The 21,435-nt window shown below is 36.1% G+C and overlaps 1 protein-coding gene across 1 annotated transcript; it reads left to right on the top strand.

Annotated features, from left to right (window-relative positions):
* Window positions 1-44: 44 nt before the first annotated feature.
* LOC148938517 (uncharacterized) lies at window positions 45-21,030 on the top strand. The gene is made up of 2 exons (XM_089107733.1): window positions 45-178; window positions 20,764-21,030. The coding sequence occupies exons 1-2, from the start codon at window positions 65-67 to the stop codon at window positions 21,028-21,030; spliced, it is 381 nt and encodes a 126-aa protein (XP_088963859.1). The 5' UTR covers window positions 45-64.
* The last annotated feature ends 405 nt before the right edge of the window (window positions 21,031-21,435 follow it).

Below are 21,435 nucleotides of genomic sequence, written 5' to 3'. Positions count from 1 at the left end.
GGACGAGTTTGGAAGAACTCCCCGTGATTGGGCAGTTGGGTACCTTAACAGACCAGCTCAGCGTATGGAAATCCTTGCTGTGATTGAATTCTACCGGGAATTGGCCACTTCAGGATCTTCTAAGGCGGTTGACGCTTTCAAAAAGCCTAAGTCCAAGACTTTAAGATCCATGGCACAAGTATGTTAACTTTTTAGTTTATATATTATGGGGCCAGGGGTGGGCATCCGCTAATTTTCGTAAGAAGAATGGAGGCCCATTGATATTAATCATTTATTTAGATAATAATATGACTTCAGCTCCCTATTTAAATATGATGCCATTTGTAAACAAAGACAATATTTTTTCTAAAGTAGGGTAAGTTGAGTGCCCATTACAATAGAGAAGAGGGCGTTAAAACACCCTAAATTTGTAATATCCCTATTTGGAGCTCTTAGTTGTTTTGTCAATGAAAAGGTAGTATGGTATTGGAAAAAAAAAACAACGCTATATACCCTTTGTAGGATTTTGTTTTAGTGAGTGGAGGCAAAATCAAAATGGGCAAAATATATTGAAATATGTCAAGAATTATTGGGAAAATTCTGAGATTCTTCCTCAGGGGGATGAATTTTTTTTTCAATAAAAACACAAAAAGGAATTCATTCAAAATCTAGTTGGATGTTTCCCCCTCCCCCCAATCAGCACCATTGCATATAATCTGAAATTTATTTCACTGATGGACAGCTTAAACCACCAAAAGGTGAATCATGAAGAAAATGGCAAATTAGAGGAAAATTGTACTCCCTTCCCTTTTAGTTACCTCAATGTCTGCGATGTAACTGTATTAAATTCTGTTAACCATTGTTTATTATTATCATTACCGTAATCTGATTTTCTCTTTGGACATTTAAGATAATTTTAGGGACCTATTTTTGTCGGTCGAATCTAAAAATTATTACCGTTATATATTTTGGTACTGGTGCGTAATATGGACACTTTTATATATTGTACAAGGAAACCAGTCAGGAAAACAAGGAAAGAGAATAGACTGTAACCCTCTCAATGCTCTGCAAATTTAAAGTGGTTGCTTGTGTCGTACAAAAAAATAACATACTTTCGATATTTTCAACGAAAAAATGAAAATTGTTGAATAGCCTATAAAGTATTTTGAATGACCCATTGTGCAATTGTTATAGTGTAGTGAAGCGCAAGCACCAGCTTAGAACGCTGTAAGGTAAGGAGGCTGAATCCAAGGAACATTTTTGGGGTTATTCTCTCCTTCCTGAAGTTGTCCTTGTCTAGGAGAAGTAACCTCTCCGTATAAGATCTTTTGAGTAACGAGGATTATTAAATCAGTAAACGAAAAATAGAACAAAATATGAATTCTGTCCGTGTTAAAACTTCAACGTCTCTTACATATGATGATAATTGAATACATTATCAACCATATTTTTTTAAAATAATACAGAACGAAGTGTAAAAATTACAAAATTTTGGCCAAAAAAAAAAGAGTATGAAAACGCAAAAATAACAAGGGGAATTGTATTTACAAGAAACTGTAAAGCAAATCCTATAAGATTTTGAGATTCAAGAAGGGAATGGCCCTATCACTTCCCTGCCACCTTCGAACCTGACCTGATGTTTAGTTGACTTAAATCTCATCCCTCCCCTAAGGTCGTTCTCCGGTCTCTTCTTTCACCGATGTGGCTAATGATGTGGCTCCCATATGAACTATCTTCTGCCAATTGGAGAAGGTAATAAGTGTTTAGCGACGAGTAATCGTATCTTTAATACGCAAAAAATATTTTAATTATCCATATAGCACCTGATTTTTTTTTTTTTTTTTTTTCTAAATAAGGTTTGGATCTTTGGACGTTGTCACCTTCTCTTTTGTAGTTCGATAAATGGTATAGGATAATGCATATTATACTTGCTAACTGGTAAGGGGCATTTTCACAAACTTGTGACAATTCAATTTTATTACCTTTTTAAATTGAGGGAAGGAGGGTTGCGAATGATGTATGGGTAATAAAGTTTTATTTAGGTTCTTCGTCCGTAACAATGGGCAGGGGCCTTATTTCTCAATTCGTTTTAATATTCAGGAGTACATTAATCTGCAGACTAAGCGACTTAGAAGGCTTAGTGAGAATATGTAGCGTGGATATCTGAAGCATATGTCAAGTCCCAATAAATCTAGCGACATTTTGTGTCTGAATTCCACAGTTTATAGAATTAGCAGTATGATCATTCTCTATCTCTCCCATTATAAAAACCCGGACAGGGGTGCGAGTGCTCCGGAGAACGTTTTTGCAGATAGAAACATAGGCGGTATCAGATCTTTTCACGGGTAGACAAGTCAGATTTCTCTTGGACGCGAAACTTGGCTTCAACGTTGGAACACTAATTTTGAAGAAACTAATTTTAAATTAATTTATTCCAATACATACATGAAAATCGGTAGTTAGTAGTGTAATGTTATTATTAGATGTTTTTAGGAATTAAAAATAGGTTTCGAAGTCTCAAGTTGGTTTCAAAGGCATTTTGAGAAAGTTTCTGCCAAAATACGTGTTCCAGGGTAATTGGACCGCTAATGGCAGATCAAATGAGAGGAGTTGTTTGTACGCGCCGATATAAATATAAATATATATATATATATATATATATATATATATATATATATATATATATATATATATATATATATATATATATATATATATATATATATATATATACTACGAAAACTTTACGAAAAAGAAAGTTTTTTTTAAAGAAAAATAATGGTCATATTAAACTTAAGATCAGTAGAAATAGAAGCCTACAATAATTCAAACTCAAAACGACCAGAAATTATTATTAAAGAATAAAAAAGGAAAGGAGAATAATTGGTATGGCGGTAACACTGCATATAAATTTATATGAATGTATATATAGTGGGCTGTAATAATTCAAAAGGTAAATATAACATTGGTTTAAGAATGGAAAGAAAGACGATGAATAAATTTACGACGATAATCAAGTTAAAAATAAGTTTTATTTGAACAATGCCATAAAGCGATGACATTTGATTATGATGTTTGGTGCTTCGCATTGATATTTCAGTTTTAAAAGTTTTATTTTAAATGATTTTTAAAAAAATTTACCCCTTTGTTCAAAAAAAGAGATAATCAAATATTTAAACTACTAAAACTAAAATAATTACTTGCTAGTTTATTTTCCTTGATAGGTACGTCTCTCGATTTCTCGATTCTTAAATTTTACTTCGTAATATGCACGTGTGCGCAAAAAAAATCTTATAAACTGTTCAAAGGGGAAGTCCTCGCAGCCAGTTTCCCAATTCATGTCTTTGCACTCAAGCCATATTCGATTGATTATATTTTTCGGATCAACGTATTTTGTGCCCCCCCCCCCTGAAAAAATCCTGGATCCGCCCCTGAAACCATCACACCTACCCCACCAGTTACTAGAAGAAGAAAAAATTCCCTATTTTCACAAATTTCATCAACCCCCCCCCGCCCCCTTTTTTATAAAATCCTACATAGGCCGATCAGTTGAGTCCACGTAAATAATAGATTAAGTCATAATTTGTATATAAATTAATTCCTACCTGTGAGATGGGACGCTTGCAAACCACTTGGCTGGCTCACCAAGTTTTTTTCTGCTTTCGCAATTACGAATAATGCACTTGGTAACCATTTCTCAGTGATTGACGATAACAGACTAATCCGCTAAGGCAGAAACAAGTGGGAGGAGCTTTTTGTTCGCACCGAGACCGAAGACCAGAAATTATCTGCGATAAGCTTACTGTCTATAAACTGTGCTGAATTCTTAGGAGCATTTCTGTTTTCCATTTGAAATTCGCTTAGATTTTACATAAGCTATTTTTATAATAGTAGGGTAGATATCTAATAAAGCGAAATTAAGACAATAGTTGGCTCATAAATCAAAACCCAAGGAAGTAAAATTCAGAGTTTGCTTGTGTGTTTATTACTATATGGCACCACTCAAATTAACTGAATCCTTTGTTACGCGTCCCTTCCCACTGTGTACCTTAGATGATTGGTTGACAGGCTGGTTTGCCTTCTAACTGTAAGTAAGGAGCGACCCGGCTCAATAGTAACCGAAACTCTATAAAACGGAATTTTGATACCAGCAGATACATCAGAAGAATCAGTTTTTTTATGCTGGTTTCCAATATACAAGTTTCATCAAAGTTAGTCTTACCCATCAAAAGTTACGTGCCTGAGAAAATTTGCCTTATTTTCGAAAAAAAGGCGGAACAACCTCTAAATGTCATAGAACTCTAATGAAAATCACACCATCAAATTCAGCGTATCAGAGAACCCTACCCTTCAAGTTTCGATCTCCTGCCTGCAAAAATGTGGAATTTTGCATTTTTTGCCAGAAGAAAGATCACGGATGCGTGTTATTTGTTTGTTTTTGTTTTTTGTTTGTTTGTTTTTTTTATTTTCCCAGGGGTGATCGTATCGATCCATTAGTCCTAGAATATCGGGAGAGGGCTCATTCGAACGGAAATTAAAAGTTCTAGTGCCCTTTTTAAGTGACCAAATAATTGGAGGGCAACGTGGCCCCCTCCCATGCTCATTTTTTTCCAAAGTCAATCAATCAAAAGTTTGAGATAGCCATTTTGTTCAGCATAGTTGAAAACCTAATTAATATGTCTTTGAGGATGACTTAATCCCTCACAGTTCCCGGGGGAAGGGCTGCAAGCTATAAACTTTGCTCATTGTTTTCAGGAGGAATTTTTTTCTAGTGGGGGGTCGGAGTAGGGGGAACGGGGGAGGATCTGTCCATGGAGGATATTTCCTTGGGGGAAGGAACATTTCCATGAAGTGGGTGCCAGATTTCCTAGCATTATTTAAAAAGCGATCATAAATTAAATAAAAAAACAAGTTTTCTTCAACTGAAAATAATGATCAATATTAAGACTATAAACAAACAGAAATTTTTACGTCTATTAGGGGGTTTTATCCTTAGTCAATACTCTACTGTTAGATCTGATGTTTTTTTATAGTTTTAAGATGGTTATCTCTTACAATACAATAATAGGAATGATTCTGAGGTGCGTGATTTAAATAAAATTAGAACTTTAGCGCAAAGAGCATGATCTTGACTAGGGAGCGAACTCCCCAATACACGTAATAAAAACATACGAATGTAGAAATTCGTTACGTAAGTTAATTCGTAAGTTACGTCAGAATAAAATTTCGTGAAAGCCAATTAGTAAAAAAAAAGAAAATTAATATGCGAATTCTCTTTTAATTGTTCATGTACGTTGAGGCAAAATCAAAGCTTCATTAATTCAAAAACGTTCAGAAATTAACTAAAAAAAAGTTTTTTTAACTGGAAATAAGGAGCGACATTAAAACTTAAAATGAACAGAAATTATTCCGTATATGAAAGGGGCTGTCCCCTCCTCAACGCCTCGCTCTTTACGCTAAAGTTTGACTCTGTCTCACAACTTTATCTTTTAAAACAATAAAAACTTTAGCGTAAAGAGCGAGGCGTTGAAGAGGTAAAGAGTGAGGCGTTGAGGAGGGGACAGCCCCTTTCATATACGGAATAATTTCTGTTCGTTTTAAGTTTTAATGTCGCTCCTTACTATCAGTTAAAAAACTTGTTTTTTTTAGTTAGTTTTTAACCAAGTTGACATAGGTCTGTAGGACCTGAGAAGTCGTTTTAAAACAACCAGATCGAATGCCATATATTAATATCACGAGGCCATCATCAACTCGGAGTTCATAGACTGAAATCTATCAAGTTTTCCCCCACATCACAGGTTGTAGTTACAAATAGATTATAGCGACACACATGTGGATTGCAGTCACGCACTGAGATGACGTTGGGAATTTCCTCAAGAGATTCAAGTGTGAAAACCTGTTTCTCGCTCTAGTCCTAGATATTGTCACACAGTTTGAATATTTTAGCCTATTTGCTAAGGTTTTGTTTAAGGACGTTCTCATAAAAAACGTAATGATAGTAAGAAAAAAGATGCTTCAAATCAGACAAGTACGCAAGAGCCTTGGGATCCTGATCCCTCCAAAATCTCACGATGTTTACGATTTTTTCAAGGTTTCCTATAATATGCATTAATTTTGAAGTGTTTTCTGTTCTAGATTACTTCATCCTCTGCAAAAAGTTTATAAATTTGTGACTGTCACCAATTAATTGAATAATCTGCGTCACAAAGCTGCATTTCATGGGTCTTAGAAGAAGCTCTTTTTTTTTTTCTAAAGTTAATTGAAAAGAAATGTATACCCAAAATGAAAGCTAGTTTAAGAAAATTTCAACTTGATCACCAGTCCGGAAACCGTCTTTAAAATCAGCTCAAGCGACAAGTTTCGAATGTCGACCATTGTTAATGTCGTTCACCATTGTCCCTACTTGGTGGGAAAATAAAAAAATGTGGAAACAATTTTTCATCGTCAAACGATACTATGGGAAACAAAGAAGCTTTGTCCCTCCTTGACATTGAATGGGACTGTTTAGTGTGACTGTGCATATTAAAAATCGGCTAAGCCAAAACAAATCAAACCAGAAGGGAGAACAAACAATAAAAAATTATGTAGTTTTGGTACTATCCCATTATCCGGGCCTCTCTGGTTAATCACTATCACAGTTTATAGACAGTAAGCTTATCGCAGATAATTTCTGGTCTTCGGTCTCGGTGCGAACAAAAAGCTCCTCCCACTTGTTTCTGCCTTAGCGGATTAGTCTGTTATCGTCAATCACTGAGAAATGGTTACTAAGTGCATTATTCGTAATTGCGAAAGCAGAAAAAAACTTGGTGAGCCAGCCAAGTGGTTTGCAAGCGTCCCATCTCACAGGTATGAATTAATTTATATACAAACTATGACTTAATCTATTATTTACGTGGACTCAACTGATCGGCCTATGTAGGATTTTATAAAAAAAGGGGGCGGGGGGGTTGATGAAATTTGTGAAAATAAGGAATTTTTTCTTCTTCTAATAACTGGTGGGGTAGGTGTGATGGTTTCAGGGGCGGATCCAGGATTTTTTTAGGGGGGGGCGCAAAATAGGTTGATCCGCCAAACATAATCTATCGAATATGGCTTGAGTGTAAAGACCTGAATTGGGAAACTGGCTGCGAGGACTTCCCCTTTGAACAATTTATAAGATTTTTTTGGACACTCGTGCATATTACGAACTAAAATTTAAGAATCGGGAAGTCGAGAGACGTACCTATCAAGGAAAATAAACTAGCTAGTAATTATTTTAGTTTTAGTAGTTTAAATATTTGATTATCTCTTTTTTTGAACAAAGGGGTAAATTTTTTTAAAATTTATTTAAAATAAAACTTTTAAAACTGAAATATCAATGCGAAGCACCAAATATCATAATCAAATGTCATCGCTTTATGGCATTGTTCAAATAAAACTTATTTTTTACTTGATTATCGTTTTAAATTTATTCCTTGGCTTTCTTTCCATTCTTAAACCAATGTTATATGTACCTTTTGCATTATTACAGCCCACTATATATACATTCATATAAATTTATATGCAGTGTTACCGCCATACCAATTATTCTCCTTTCCTTTTTTATTCTTTAATAATAATTTCTGGTCGTTTTCAGTTTGAATTATTGTAGGCTTCTATTTCTACTGATCTTAAGTTTAATATGGCCTTTACTATTCTTTAAAAAAAAACTATATATATATATATATATATATATATATATATATATATATATATATATATATATATATATATATATATATATATATATATATATATATATATATATATATATATATATATATATATAAATAAATATATATATATAAATAAATATATATATATAATATAATATATATATATATATATATATATATATATATATATATATATATATATATATATATATATATATATATATATATATATATATATATATATATATATATATATATATATATATATATATATATATATATATATATATATATATATATATATATATATATATATATATATATATATATATTTATATCGGCGCGTACAAACAACTCCTCTCATTTGATCTGCCATTAGCGGTCCAATTACCCTGGAACACGTATTTTGGCAGAAACTTTCTCAAAATGCCTTTGAAACCAACTTGAGACTTCGAAACCTATTTTTAATTCCTAAAAACATCTAATAATAACATTACACTACTAACTACCGATTTTCATGTATCTATTGGAATAAATTAATTTAAAATTAGTTTCTTCAAAATTAGTGTTCCAACGTTGAAGCCAAGTTTCGCGTCCAAGAGAAATCTGACTTGTCTACCCGCGAAAAGATCTGATAACGCCTTTGTTTCTATCTGCAAAAACGTTCTCCGGAGCACTCGCAATCCTGTCCGGGTTTTTATAATGGGAGAGATAGAGAATGATCATACTGCTAATTCTATAAACTGTGATCACTATAGACTAGGCAAGGATAAAACCCGTTTTTGACGTCTTAACTATTATAGAGCAGGCAACGATAGCAAGGTTTTCATTGCGTATACGATATTAAACTGTGTTTTTTGGGGGGTTTAGGGGGGGGGAGTTACCTAGGTTAGGTTACGTATTTAATATATGTAATGCTTTACCCCCCCCCTAATGTGCAAATATATAGCCCAAATTTGTTTCTAAACTATTATGTATTCATCCTATTTTATTTTAGTTCATTAGCATTAACCAAACTTGACTTTTTAGAGAGGCCCGGATAATGGGATAGTACCGTAGTTTTTTATTGCTTTATACTTGACTACAACATAGCACCTTACATTATAAATTATTTATAAGTTATATATGGGTAATTATTTACATCTGAAGATAATCACACTAGAATTTGGAAAAATATGACGTACAGACTCTAGACTCTTCAGCACTGGAGAGATGTTTTGTACATGTTGAATATACGGACGTTTCAAGATAGAGGAGCAAATCCATGTGGTGATTTTATGTGAAGAGCCCAGGTTTTGTTGGTACTTCACAAGGCCATATCCTGGGGGGGGTGTTCCCCGGTTTGAACCCCCCCCCCCCCGAAATCTTTGACCGAGTCGAAAATAAGTCGAAAATTAGTAAAACCTAGGTAAAAATCAGTATAATTAGTCGAAAACTGAGTCAAAAATTAGTACCCCCCCCCCCCGAAAAAGTCAAAAATTAGTACCCCCCCCCCCCGAAAAAAATCCTGGATCCGCCCTTGGTACTTCCCCAAACATTTATCCTGTCCCTGTTAAAATGTCATACTGGTCAATGTATTGCGTGGTTGTGGATGAGCTAGATTAAGGGATATAATTTGTAGGGTAAAAGACCTCTTTTCGGAAAGTATCACTTTTTTTCGGCATTCCGGAAAAATAGAGACGGGTTTTTGGACCGCCCCTATTTTACTACTTTATAACGCAATGCAAGTGTAGTAACAATATCCCCGCCTTTAATTCGCCTTCTTGCCGAAAGACATTATCAAAGAAAATTTGTACAAAAATAACCTAGGCTATTCAAGCTAATTGGAAATAAAATCAAAAATATGGGTAAGTGGCAATGCAAATAAATATTGAAGGTAAGTTACAACCACTCATTACAGAAACAAAGTTAAGCGTGTATTCATTTTTTGTTTAGATTTATAAAATCGACAGTGTTTTCAAAGAAACCAACAATTGTACGCCAAAAAGCTAGTATAGTAACGCGCACAAGAATAACACGGACAAATTTTACTAGTATGCCCCAACCCAGAAGGATTTTCCCCGGGTACGGGTTTTTTAAGGGAGACTTGCGTGTAAGTTTATTTTCGTAGCATATGCTATATTTTAATCCAGATGCCGCAAAAAAATAAAATAAAAAGGGTAGGCTTCTTGCTAAAAAAAAAAGGTAGCAAAATTTTCTCATACAATCAAATAGTCCAAAAAATTAATTTCAAATTTCCATCTCTGTGACGCGCCATTGGCTGCCTTAAAGATATATTCCGCATAAGAGTGGGTCTGGTGCCCCATCCTCAATCCCTTAATGTTTATGCTAATGTTTTAGAACTATACAAAACCTTCATTTTTCGAATTATTGGCCCTTGTGTTTCAGGAGTTGTTCTTAAAGTTTTGGGGCTAAAGTCAAACTTATGTGTAAAAAAACAAGGTATTGAGGAAAGGGCGATAGATATTAAGGAAAGGGTGGTTCCATTTGGTGAGATTTTTATTCGAAAAAAAGACTAATTTTTATTGAATTTTGATTCTTTCTTAAATCATACAAGAAAAAAAAATTCCAAGGGAAAATTTAGCCCCATTTCCCCCTTCCTCTGTGATGGTATGGAAAGTTGCTCCCATGAGAATTTATACCTTGGAAATTCTTGCCCTTACAGAAAATTTTCCAAAGAAGAAGTTAAGAGATTTGCTTGGAGAAAAGCACGGAAAGTTAAGTTTTAATCTATAGAATTAAATTAAAAAAAAGTTTTTTTAACTGAAAGTAAGGAGCGGCATTATAACTTAAAACGATCAGAAATTATTCTGTATATGAAAGGGGCTGTCCCCTCCTCAGCGCCTCTCTGTACGCTAAATTTCGACTCTGTAGCAACTCTTTAAAAAAAAAAAACTTTAGCGTAAGGAGCGAGGCGTTGAGGAGGGGACAGCCCCTTTCATATCCGGAATAATTTCTGTTCGTTTTAAGTTATAATGTCACTCCTTACTTTCGGTTACTAAGGATGTCCATTGGACAGTATCTGCTCCTTACTAAGCCTTTCTAAGCCTCTTCATGTATGACCAATGGTTTACGAATTTTCTTTTCAGCTCAGGCAGAAAGTCTCAAATATAGACTAATGTTATCATATAACAATTATTCCAACTAAGGGATGAAAACAATAATTTATCTGTGTCAAGAAGCAAAAAAGTTTTGTTCTGTCCTTTCTAGTAACTGAATCGAAAATATATCCTATGAATGTGCACATTAAGAGCCTGCTAACCGCAAAACTGATTTTTTTTTTGGAGATTGCTTCAAGATAATATGCAATACTGTTGGGTTAGAATTATGTACATAGAAATTATAGAGGAATATTCTAAAGCTTTGGTAATAGAACTTATTCCACTTGAATTTATAATAAATCTTGCTTTCCCGGTGGTTTTAAAGAGGTGCTCTGACTAGCGCCCCCAAATTTTGGGGGCGAATATATGATCCTTGTCCGTGCCCCAAATATCCGCGCCCCCAAATATGAATTTTTACCACGCTATAATAAAAGCTATGTGTGAACAATTGGCAAGTTGTGGAACTTACAGACCATTTTCGATGGACTATGGGGGGGGGGGGTCTTTCGATCCCTAAAGACATAACTTTTGGGCCTTTCAAATATGCAGAATCAAATCAGTATCTTAAATATTTATTTGATGTATTTGGGGAAAAAAGGAGCGTCGGAGGGAGGCTAATTGCCCTCCAATCTTTTTGGTGTCTTATAAAGGGCACTAGAGCTTTTGATTTCCATTTGAATGTGGTTTCTCTCGATCATCTAGGACCATTAGTTCAATATGATCACTCCTGAAAAAAAAGCATCCGTGATCTATCTTCCGGCAAAAAGTACAGAATTCCATATTTTCGTCGACAGGAGCTTGAAACCCTTACAGTAGGGTTCTCTGATATGCTGAATTCCATCATGTAATTTTCAATAGGATCACTTGACTTTTTGGGTTGTTTTCCACCACCACCACCATCCACCACCACAATTTTGGTGGAATATATGATCCTTGGTGGAATATATGATCCACCACCACCACAATTTTGGTGGAATATATGATCCTTGTTCAAGCATTGTGCATAGGAATTTATTTATTTTACCTCGGAAAAAAGAGGCAGATGAAAACTAAAGGAAAGAGTAGGTCTAGTGTTTGATCTGAGAGAGCAAGTTTATACAGGCCCCTCTTACTCCAAGAATGATTTAACTGGAAATTTTTGCTTTGAGAGCCAAAGTATAGGAAAAAGTATTTTCAAGGGGAGAGGAAACTGTTGAAATATTGCCATGGTGGGCTCAAATTTTTCTTCTCTGTGAATTTTCTTCTTTAGCATATATTTTTGATTGGGGGTATGCCTCTCCCCGGCTCTAGGGGTTTGTCCCCCCCCGGAAAATACCGGGGAATTTTCCTTGAGAATTTAGTTGAGTTTTATTTTTTTTTAATTTCCGTAGGGGGATGGAATTTTGGTACTTGTGTATTATGCGCCACTCACTCAAGTTTACACTGTGTAAAATTTGAGAACACACCGTTTTTTTTGTTTGTTTCTTCGTTTCTTTGGAAATAAATTTGCGCTGTATGTTTGCACATTGGGGGGGGGGATAAGCATAACGGGTCTGCGTGCAAAATGTGTTTGGTACAATTATTCTGAATATTAGATAGATAGACAAATAAGTGTATTTTAAAGCCAAATATACGGCCATGAAAACAGTAAAATAACACTGCCAATCTATAGCGCAAATTTATTTCTAAAATAAGGAAGAAACTAACAAAAAAACTGGTGTGTTCGCGAATTTTACACAGCGTAAATTTGAGCGAGTGGTGCATAATACACAAGTACCAAAATTCCATCCCCCTACGGAAATTAAAAAAATAAAACTCAAATAAAATTCTCAAATTTGGAAAGCTTTATTTTCCAAAGGGGGGGGGGGGTAAACGCCGACCCCCGATTACCCTAATAGGGCGGCTGCAGCAAACTCTTTTGATCGGTCCGGTTTACTCCCCTGGACAATTTGAAAATTTTAGGTCTAAAATGTAACATGGCAATTCCCTCCCCCTACCAAAATATAATTTTGTACGCGTATGTGTCATACTGGTTATGAATTGTCAGGTATGGAAAAAGGAGGTATAACCATAGGGGTTGATGGCGTTGCCCTAAACTGCTTCTGCCTTTAAATTTTTTAGCAGCAAACAGGTAAATGAAATTCCTATGGAGTAACCACATGAAATGCAATTGATTTGACTGCGACTTCGAGAGGTTGCCTACGTTCCGCCACCTGATGTACATCCCAGAGCGCTACGTACACCGCAAAGCTCCACCACGCTTAGCACAGTTTGTACAGCCCTTGGCGCACTTTTACCACTCTTGCCACACGCCACCTGGTGTACTGGATTTTTTAAGTCGGTGACCCCTCGACACACTTTCTGCGTGGCCGTTTTCTTGTACAACCGGTCTCCAGGACAGATTTTTATGATAAGAGTCCACCTGCGATAGTTAGTTTTTTTACTCCTTAAAAGCAATTAACTTCGTGTATGTTTAGCACAGTTTATAGAATTAGCAGTATGATCATTCTCTATCTCTCCCATTATAAAAACCCGGACAGGGGTGCGAGTGCTCCTTAGAACGTTTTTGCAGATAGAAACATAGGCGTTATCAGATCTTTTCGCGGGTAGACAAGTCAGATTTCTCTTGGACGCGAAACTTGGCTTCAACGTTGGAACACTAATTTTGAAGAAACTAATTTTAAATTAATTTATTCCAATACATACATGAAAATCGGTAGTTAGTTAGTGTAATGTTATTATTAGATGTTTTTAGGAATTAAAAATAGGTTTCGAAGTCTCAAGTTGGTTTCAAAGGCATTTTGAGAAAGTTTCTGCCAAAATACGTGTTCCAGGGTAATTGGACCGCTAATGGCAGATCAAATGAGAGGAGTTGTTTGTACGCACCGATATAAATATAAATATATATATATATATATATATATATATATATATATATATATATATATATATATATATATATATATATATATATATATATATATATATATATATATATATATATATATATATATATATATATATATATATAATATATACTACGAAAACTTTACGAAAAAGAAAGTTTTTTTTAAAGAATAGTAAAGGCCATATTAAACTTAAGATCAGTAGAAATAGAAGCCTACAATAATTCAAACTCAAAACGACCAGAAATTATTATTAAAGAATAAAAAAGGAAAGGAGAATAATTGGTATGGCGGTAACACTGCATATAAATTTATATCACTGTATATATAGTTGGCTGTAATAATGCAAAATGTAAATATAACATTGGTTTAAGAATTGAAAGAAAGACAAGGAATAAATTTACGACGATAATCAAGTAAAAAATAAGTTTTATTTGAACAATGCCATAAAGCGATGACAATTGATTATGATGTTTGGTGCTTCACATTGATATTCCAGTTTTAAAAGTTTTATTTTAAGTAAATTTTAAAAAAATTTACCCTTTTGTTAAAAAAAAGAGACAATCAAGTATTTATACTACTAAAACTAAAATAATTACTTGCTAGTTTATTTTCCTTGATAGGTACGTCTCTCGATTTCTCGATTCTTAAATTTTACTTCGTAATATGCACGTGTGCGCAAAAAAATCTTATAAACTGTTCAAAGGGGAAGTCCTCGCAGCCAGTTTCCCAATTCAGGTCTTTACACTCAAGCCATATTCGATTTATTATGTTTGGCGGATCAACCTATTTTGCGCCCCCCCCCCTAAAAAAATCCTGGATCCGCCTCTGAAACCATCACACCTACCCCACCAGTTATTAGAAGAAGAAAAAAATTCCTTATTTTCACAAATTTCATCAACCCCCTCGCCCCCTTTTTTATAAAATCCTACATAGGCCGATCAGTTGAGTCCACGTAAATAATAGATTAAGTCATAGTTTGTATATAAATTAATTCATACCTGTGAGATGGGACGCTTGCAAACCACTTGGCTGGCTCACCAAGTTTTTTTCTGCTTTCGCAATTACGAATAATGCACTTGGTAACCATTTCTCAGTGATTGACGATAACAGACTAATCCGCTAAGGCAGAAATAAGTGGGAGGAGCTTTTTGTTCGCACCGAGACCGAAGACCAGAAATTATCTGCGATAAGCTTACTGTCTATAAACTGTGATGTTTAGCATCCATTGCACGTATTCCTACTGCGTTTATTAGACATCTTAACAGACGGTCGTGCTTTGAAATTTGACTAGATGCATGAAACCTCGTTATATGTTTCGACACCTGTTCACATTTGATCAAGTAGATTATTAAATAAGGCAGGCTTCATCGAATCTATTTTGTATTACTGGAATGAGTCAAATTATTAATTTAGCTGAGAAACCATATTTTTGAAACCAATAAAACGTAACAGTCAGATTTACAAATTATTTACAGCTTCGACGAAGAATGGTCCTGGTAAGTATTGACAAGAGTGGAAGTAGAAATTCGTACTGTTTTCCGAGGAAAACGCTATTTAATGATGATCGACAAAATTTCAAACCAGTTTTTGCTATATTTATTTTTTATTTTTTACTCTGTATCTATGGTACTATCATCCTAACATGCATAGAGAGGAGGAAGGCAGATGCAGATATGTGCGTTAAATTTTCGGAATTTTTCGGATTTTTGCATACTTTGCTTGTATTCGTATATGCAATTTGCTCTTTTTTACGTTTTTTTATAATTTGGTCTCATGGGTGACAGGAGGATAAGGTGATTACCCCCTCATCTGATTATGAAAAATGCTTTAGTTCTATTTTTTATTGAAAAAACGGTACTTTTCAATTAGCTGGAGCCCTCGCAAGAAGTCAAGTTTGGTTAATGCTAATGAAATAAAACAAAATATGGTTACTTTCCCATTATCAGGGCCGCTCGGCTTGAACACTATAGATTGGCAATGATGAAACCCGTTTTTTGACGTCTTATCAAGGAGGCACACTTGTGCCTCTATAAAGAGGTGACCCACCACAATGTTAAGCGATTTCAGGTCCTAGAGGTCGCAGAGAGACGGCGGTAATCGCATTTTGTAGCCCAAGCTCAAACTAAGAAACTTGCAAAATTTCATCCTCCGTCGACTTTATCTTCATGGGGTAAACTGGGCCGGAAATTTCGACCCTCCCACCACAGCCCCCCGGTAACGTTGTCCGATTGGGCTTAAATTTAGAGGCTAAGCTTTCATCGGGCCCGGGAGCTTATCCTCGAAATTTCAGCTCAATCCGATCACTCCTTCCCTGTTTTCAAAAAACCAAATATAGCCACTTCAAATTCATCATTTCTTTTTTTCTCTTAGCCACGCCTACAGGCCACAGTTGGCAACTGATCCGGGTGAATGAGGACTCATTCGAAGCAGAATTCGACCTGTTAGGGCCTTTTGATATTTTGAGACCGAAAAAATTATCCCCCGAATTTACATTTACGAAAAACCTCGTTTTCCTATAAAAACCCGCTATGAGCGGGCTAGCCCGCGAAAACGCAGGCTCGGTTTCCTATCAGAGCCCGCAAGCAATTTCCAGTCCTAGCGGTTACAGAGAGACAGCGGTAATCGCATTTTGTAGCCCAAGCTCAAACTAAGAAACGTGCAACATTTCACCCACCTCAGACTGTATCAAGGAGGCACACTTGTGCCTCTATAAAGAGGCGACCCACCACAATGTTAAGCGATTTCAGGTCCTAGAGGCCGCAGAGAGACGGCGGTGATTGCATTTTGTAGCCCAAGCTCAAACTAAGAAACGTGCAAAATTTGATCCTCCTCCGACTTTGTCTTCATGGGGTAAACTGGGTCGGAAGTTTCGACCTTCCCACCACAGCCCCCCTTTGACGTTGTCCGATTGGGCTGAAATTTAGAGGTTAAGCTTTCCTAGGGCCCGGGAGCTTGTCCTCCCAATTTCAGCTGAATCCAATCACTCCTTCCTTGTTTTCAAAAAACCAAATTTAGCCACTTAAAATTCATTTCTCTTTTTTTATGTTATCCATGCTTATAGGCCACAGTTGGCAACTGATCCGGGTGAATCAGGACTCATTTGAAGCAGAATTCGACCTTTTAGGGCCTTTTGATATTTTCAGACCGAAAAAATTATCCCCGAATTTACATTTACGAAAAACCTCGTTTTCCTATAATAGCCCATGTTAATTTTTCCCACAACAACCGCCCTTTAACGTTGTCTGATCGGGCTGAAATTTAGAGGATAGGTTTTCCTGGGGCCTGGGAACTTATCCTAAAAATGTAAGCTTAATCTGATTACTCCTTCCCTGTTTTCCAAAAACCAAATATCAAGTTTTTTGGGAATTTGCTTTGCGAAAATAGATCCCGTTTACTAAAAAACACTTATAACTGTGGCTCATTAGTCCTGCGGTTGATTCTTCAGTATGTCAGGCGAAATACTCGGGCTCCATTCACCGTCAGAGCAATTTGTTTATATACTGAATTTAAACTTTAAAAAAGAAACTCAGTTCCTTTTTTAAGTTATTTGAAAAAAATTACGTGTTCTAAAGAGTTAAAGAGGCTGAGTTACAAGGTCGACCCTTAAAACGTACAGGGATTAGGAGGCACAGTTGAGGGGGCTGTCAAAGAGGCTGAGTCACAAGTTCGAAGCTTAAAACGTACAGTGATTGGGAGGCACCCTGTACGACGTGATTTGAGTATTCAGGAATTAAAAGCCTTAACACAAGAATGTTCAAGAGCGGGGGGTTTGGGGGCGGCAGCCCCCCAACTTTAACTCCTGACACGATCAGCTAACAGTTAGTCAAGCAATAATAAGTAATAAACTGTACAAAAACGTGCAGAAATTATTTGAAAAAAACTACGTTTTCTAAAGAGTTAAAGAGGCTGAGTTACAAGGTCGAACCTTAAAACGTACAGGGATTAGGAGGCACAGTTGGGGGCTGCCGCCCCCAAACCTCCGCTTTCGCAGCCTTTAAATAAAAAAAAGGGGTTTTTAAACTGAAAGTAAGAAGCGACATTAAATCTTAAAACGAACAGAAATTATTCCGTATATGAAAGAGGCTGTGCCCTCCTCAACGCCTCGCTCTTTACGCTAAAGTTTGATTCTGTCTCACAACTTCATTTTTTAAAACAATAAAAAACTTTAGCGTAAAGAGCGAGGCGTTGAGGAGGGCACAGCCTCTTTGATATACGGAATAATTTCTGTTCGTTTTAAGATTTAATGTCACTTCTTACTTTCAGTTGAAAAAACTTTTTTTTTATTTAAAGGCTGCGAAAGCGGGGGTTTGGGGGCGGCAGCCCCCAACTGTGCCTCCTAATCCCTGTACGTTTTAAAGTTCGACCTTGTAACTCAGCCTCTTTAACTCTTTAGAAAACGTAGTTTTTTTCAAATCTGTTGTAGAGCATGCAATGATAGTAAGGTTTTCATTGTGTATACGATATTAAACAGTGCTTTTTTGGATTTCAGGGAGGGGGGAGGTACCTAGGCTAGGTTAGGTTACGCATTTAATATATGCAGCGCTTTACCTCCCCCCCACCCCCCTAATGTGCAAATATATAGCCCAAATTTGTTTCTAAACTATTATATATTCATCCTATTTTATTTTACTTCATTAGCATTAACCAAACTTGACTTTTTAGGGAGGCCCTGATAATGGGAAAGTACCAAAATATGATGAAAACATAATAGTTTAGAAACAAATTTGGTCAATATATTTGTACATTAGGGGTGTGGGGGTAAAGCATAGCATATATTAAATACGTAACCTAACCTAACCTAGGTACCTTTTTACCTTTTCCCCCTAAACCCCGAAAAACAAAAGTTTAAATGTTGTAAACGCAGTGACAAACCACGGTTAGCAATCGAATTCTCTATTGAAAGAAACCCGTTTGACTAGTTTCTTGAGCAACTTCCCTATACAATATATCGCGTGGGTTCCAGCTAATTGACAAGTGCCGAAAAAACTGCCCCCTCCCCTGATTTTGTAAAATACGTTTCCCCATTTTCGTTAATTGACGGCCCCGTGTTGCCTACGCTTAAATATTATCCCCAGGGATAATATTTAAGCTTCTTCTCTGGGGGGGGGGGGCAGGCGATTATGTGATGAAGGGCAGGGCAGGCGATTCTGTGATGAAGGGCAGGGGCAGGCGATTCTGTGATGAAGGGCAGGGGGTAGGCGAATCTGTGATGAAGGGCAGGGGGCAGGCGACTCTGTGATGAAGGGCGGGGGCGGGGGCAGGCGATTCTGTGATGAAGATTAGGGGGCTGAAGTTATATTGGCAGTTCGCAAAACCTTACATTGCCAGCTAGTTCTATCATACCTATGAAATCTTTATTAAAAAATAACCACCAAAAATCATCTATAGGCTAAGCTTCAGCATTAATCAATGTTCTTGGATTAGAGCTAAATCTTTCCAAGACATTATGGATAATTGCTTCCTGTTTGACTTTTATTATGTCATTCCAGCTTTTTTCAACCATCTACCTTTTATCAACTGCTTTTTTAGCCATCTACCTTTTTTCAACTGCTTTTTCAGTCATATTTAGTGTAAATTTGAAGTTTTAGGGGGGGGGGGCCGTGGCCCCCCCCCTTTCGTACACCCATTATTATCCCTCACCCAAATAAAAAAAAAGACGTCCGTTCCAACCACTTGAAGCTCAGCTGCTTTTTGGCTTTTTGAACGTTTTTGAATTCCGCGCTTATTTTAATTTTCCATTTTGAATTTCGGTTATTTGAAGAATGTAAAAAAAATTTTTAAAAGTTAAAATTCTGTAGATGTTTATGGGGTAAGTGATACAAGCCCACTCCTGCGCAACTTTGTCTCAGACTAGACAAATTTATTGGAAAATTTGATTGAAGGACTTGACCCCTAGGAAGCTAGTAAAATATTGGTTATCGGAATGGTTTAGAGTGGTGCAATCATGGGGGACTAGAGCGTTTTCCCCAAGAAAAGGGGGCTGAAAACACGAAAAAATATTGTAGGGTTGCAGGTTTTTCTCGGAAACCTCCCTCCCATTTTCTAGTTTTGTTTTAGCTTAGTTGACAAAATATGAAGAGACAAAGACGTGGTATGGCAAAGCCAGCGTCGCGAGGGTGAGATTTGGCCGAATGCCAAAACGAGACTGAGGCCAGTTAAAATGATAAAAGACTTGAAAACTTAACTAGTGTAAAGCGAAGATTGTCTCTGTGAGAGGCAAAGCGACTTATGTGCTTGAAAATAGGCTATTATAAACAATTAATTATTTAAGAACAAGCTGCTAGGATTATTAACTAAATTTTAGACAGAAATGTAGTGATTAATTACTTAAAATATAACCCATATTTTTAATGATTTTTTAGAAAAGATGCTTATTGTTTAAATCTCTACAGTTGAAGCTCTTTGTAAAAAGACGCTATGAAAGACAGGAAAAAGTAGATTAACGAATCAATAAAGAAAAAAGAAACTAAAATGAAAAACAAAACAATCAGCTAGGGGAAATACACGGGCTTGGGACTATATATTGTATATGGACTTTTATCATGGGTTATATCTTGTGAAATGCTTGTGTATACAGGAACTTATTTCCGAAATTCGTCTGTTTTTCACGTTTTTTTTTTCTCTCTTTTGTCTTTCAAAATAAATCTTCGCGCACATTTTCGGGTTAAGACTTAGACAAACTCTAGCTCGGTTATTTAATATATCTATTTCAAGCTCCACTGGAAATCGTGAGCTAGGTAAAGAAAACATTTGCTCGAACAATGGTAGCTCACATTTATGCACCAATTCAAGGGGGTGCGAGCTACCCGTTGAAGGTCTACACAATGCCTTTGTCTCTCGTATATACAAACTACGGCCCTGAATATAGATAAAGAAAGAGATGGTAACTGGTTCCACCATTTTACCTATTGTTGCAATGTCAAATTTGAGCCAGAAGACGAAGCCTGATATGTTTGTTTATTTTTTTGTCACTTTCAAACTCTCACCCGATAAAAAGAACCAACTTTTTGAGTTGCAACATTTATTACATGTAAACATTCTGTTTATCTCTAGTGTAACCTGATGTTCTTTCATCTCGTATTCATCGTGTCCTTTTTCCAGATTTTACATCTGCCATATGCGCAACAGGAAGAAAACATCCCTGGGCCTTTGGGCCATGTACAAGCCACTGGATTCGGCAATATCTTTTTTGGCTCAAATATAACAATGGGCTGCATCCCAGTTAGAAGAATCCAAGAAAATGAGTGTGCAGACATCATCAACAAAAATGACCTGGAATCGAACAAGGACATTTATAGAGTAGCTGCCAAAAAAGCTGTTCCCTATAGGTTAGAAACTTTGTTTTGTCTTTTCCTTTCTAATGCTTGACTTGCTTTACAGAGTTCTCGGTTTTCTCCAAGCGACCCTGCTGGGGTCTTTTCTGGGCTGATATTATGGACTAGAATACACTGGTTTATTACATCAACCCGGATAATAAGGTGGCTGCCCTCGAGGTGGTTGCCGACCATTTTTTTGGCGGGAGGTATTTTAATACAATGAATGGCTTTAATAGTTGATTGGGGCTTCGAATCCCACGACTGAACAATTAAAATGGCAAGGGAAGTCAATTTGAAATCCGAATATTTGCATTGGTTAAGTGGAAACTTACAAAACATATTGGAAAAATTAAAAAAAATCGAACATTGCATTTTTGCAATGCTAGTCGAACATTGCTAGTATTTTGTGCTAAGTTAAAAAAAAGAAACTTGAGTGAAACCTCAGCAAAATCTAAGC

Source organism: Artemia sp. Qi Xiang Cuo, unplaced genomic scaffold, assembly GCF_049724085.1.
Source record: "Artemia sp. Qi Xiang Cuo unplaced genomic scaffold, ASM4972408v1 HiC_scaffold_3190, whole genome shotgun sequence".
NCBI lineage: Eukaryota > Metazoa > Arthropoda > Branchiopoda > Anostraca > Artemiidae > Artemia > Artemia sp. Qi Xiang Cuo.
This window is presented reverse-complemented; position numbering and strand designations above follow the sequence as displayed.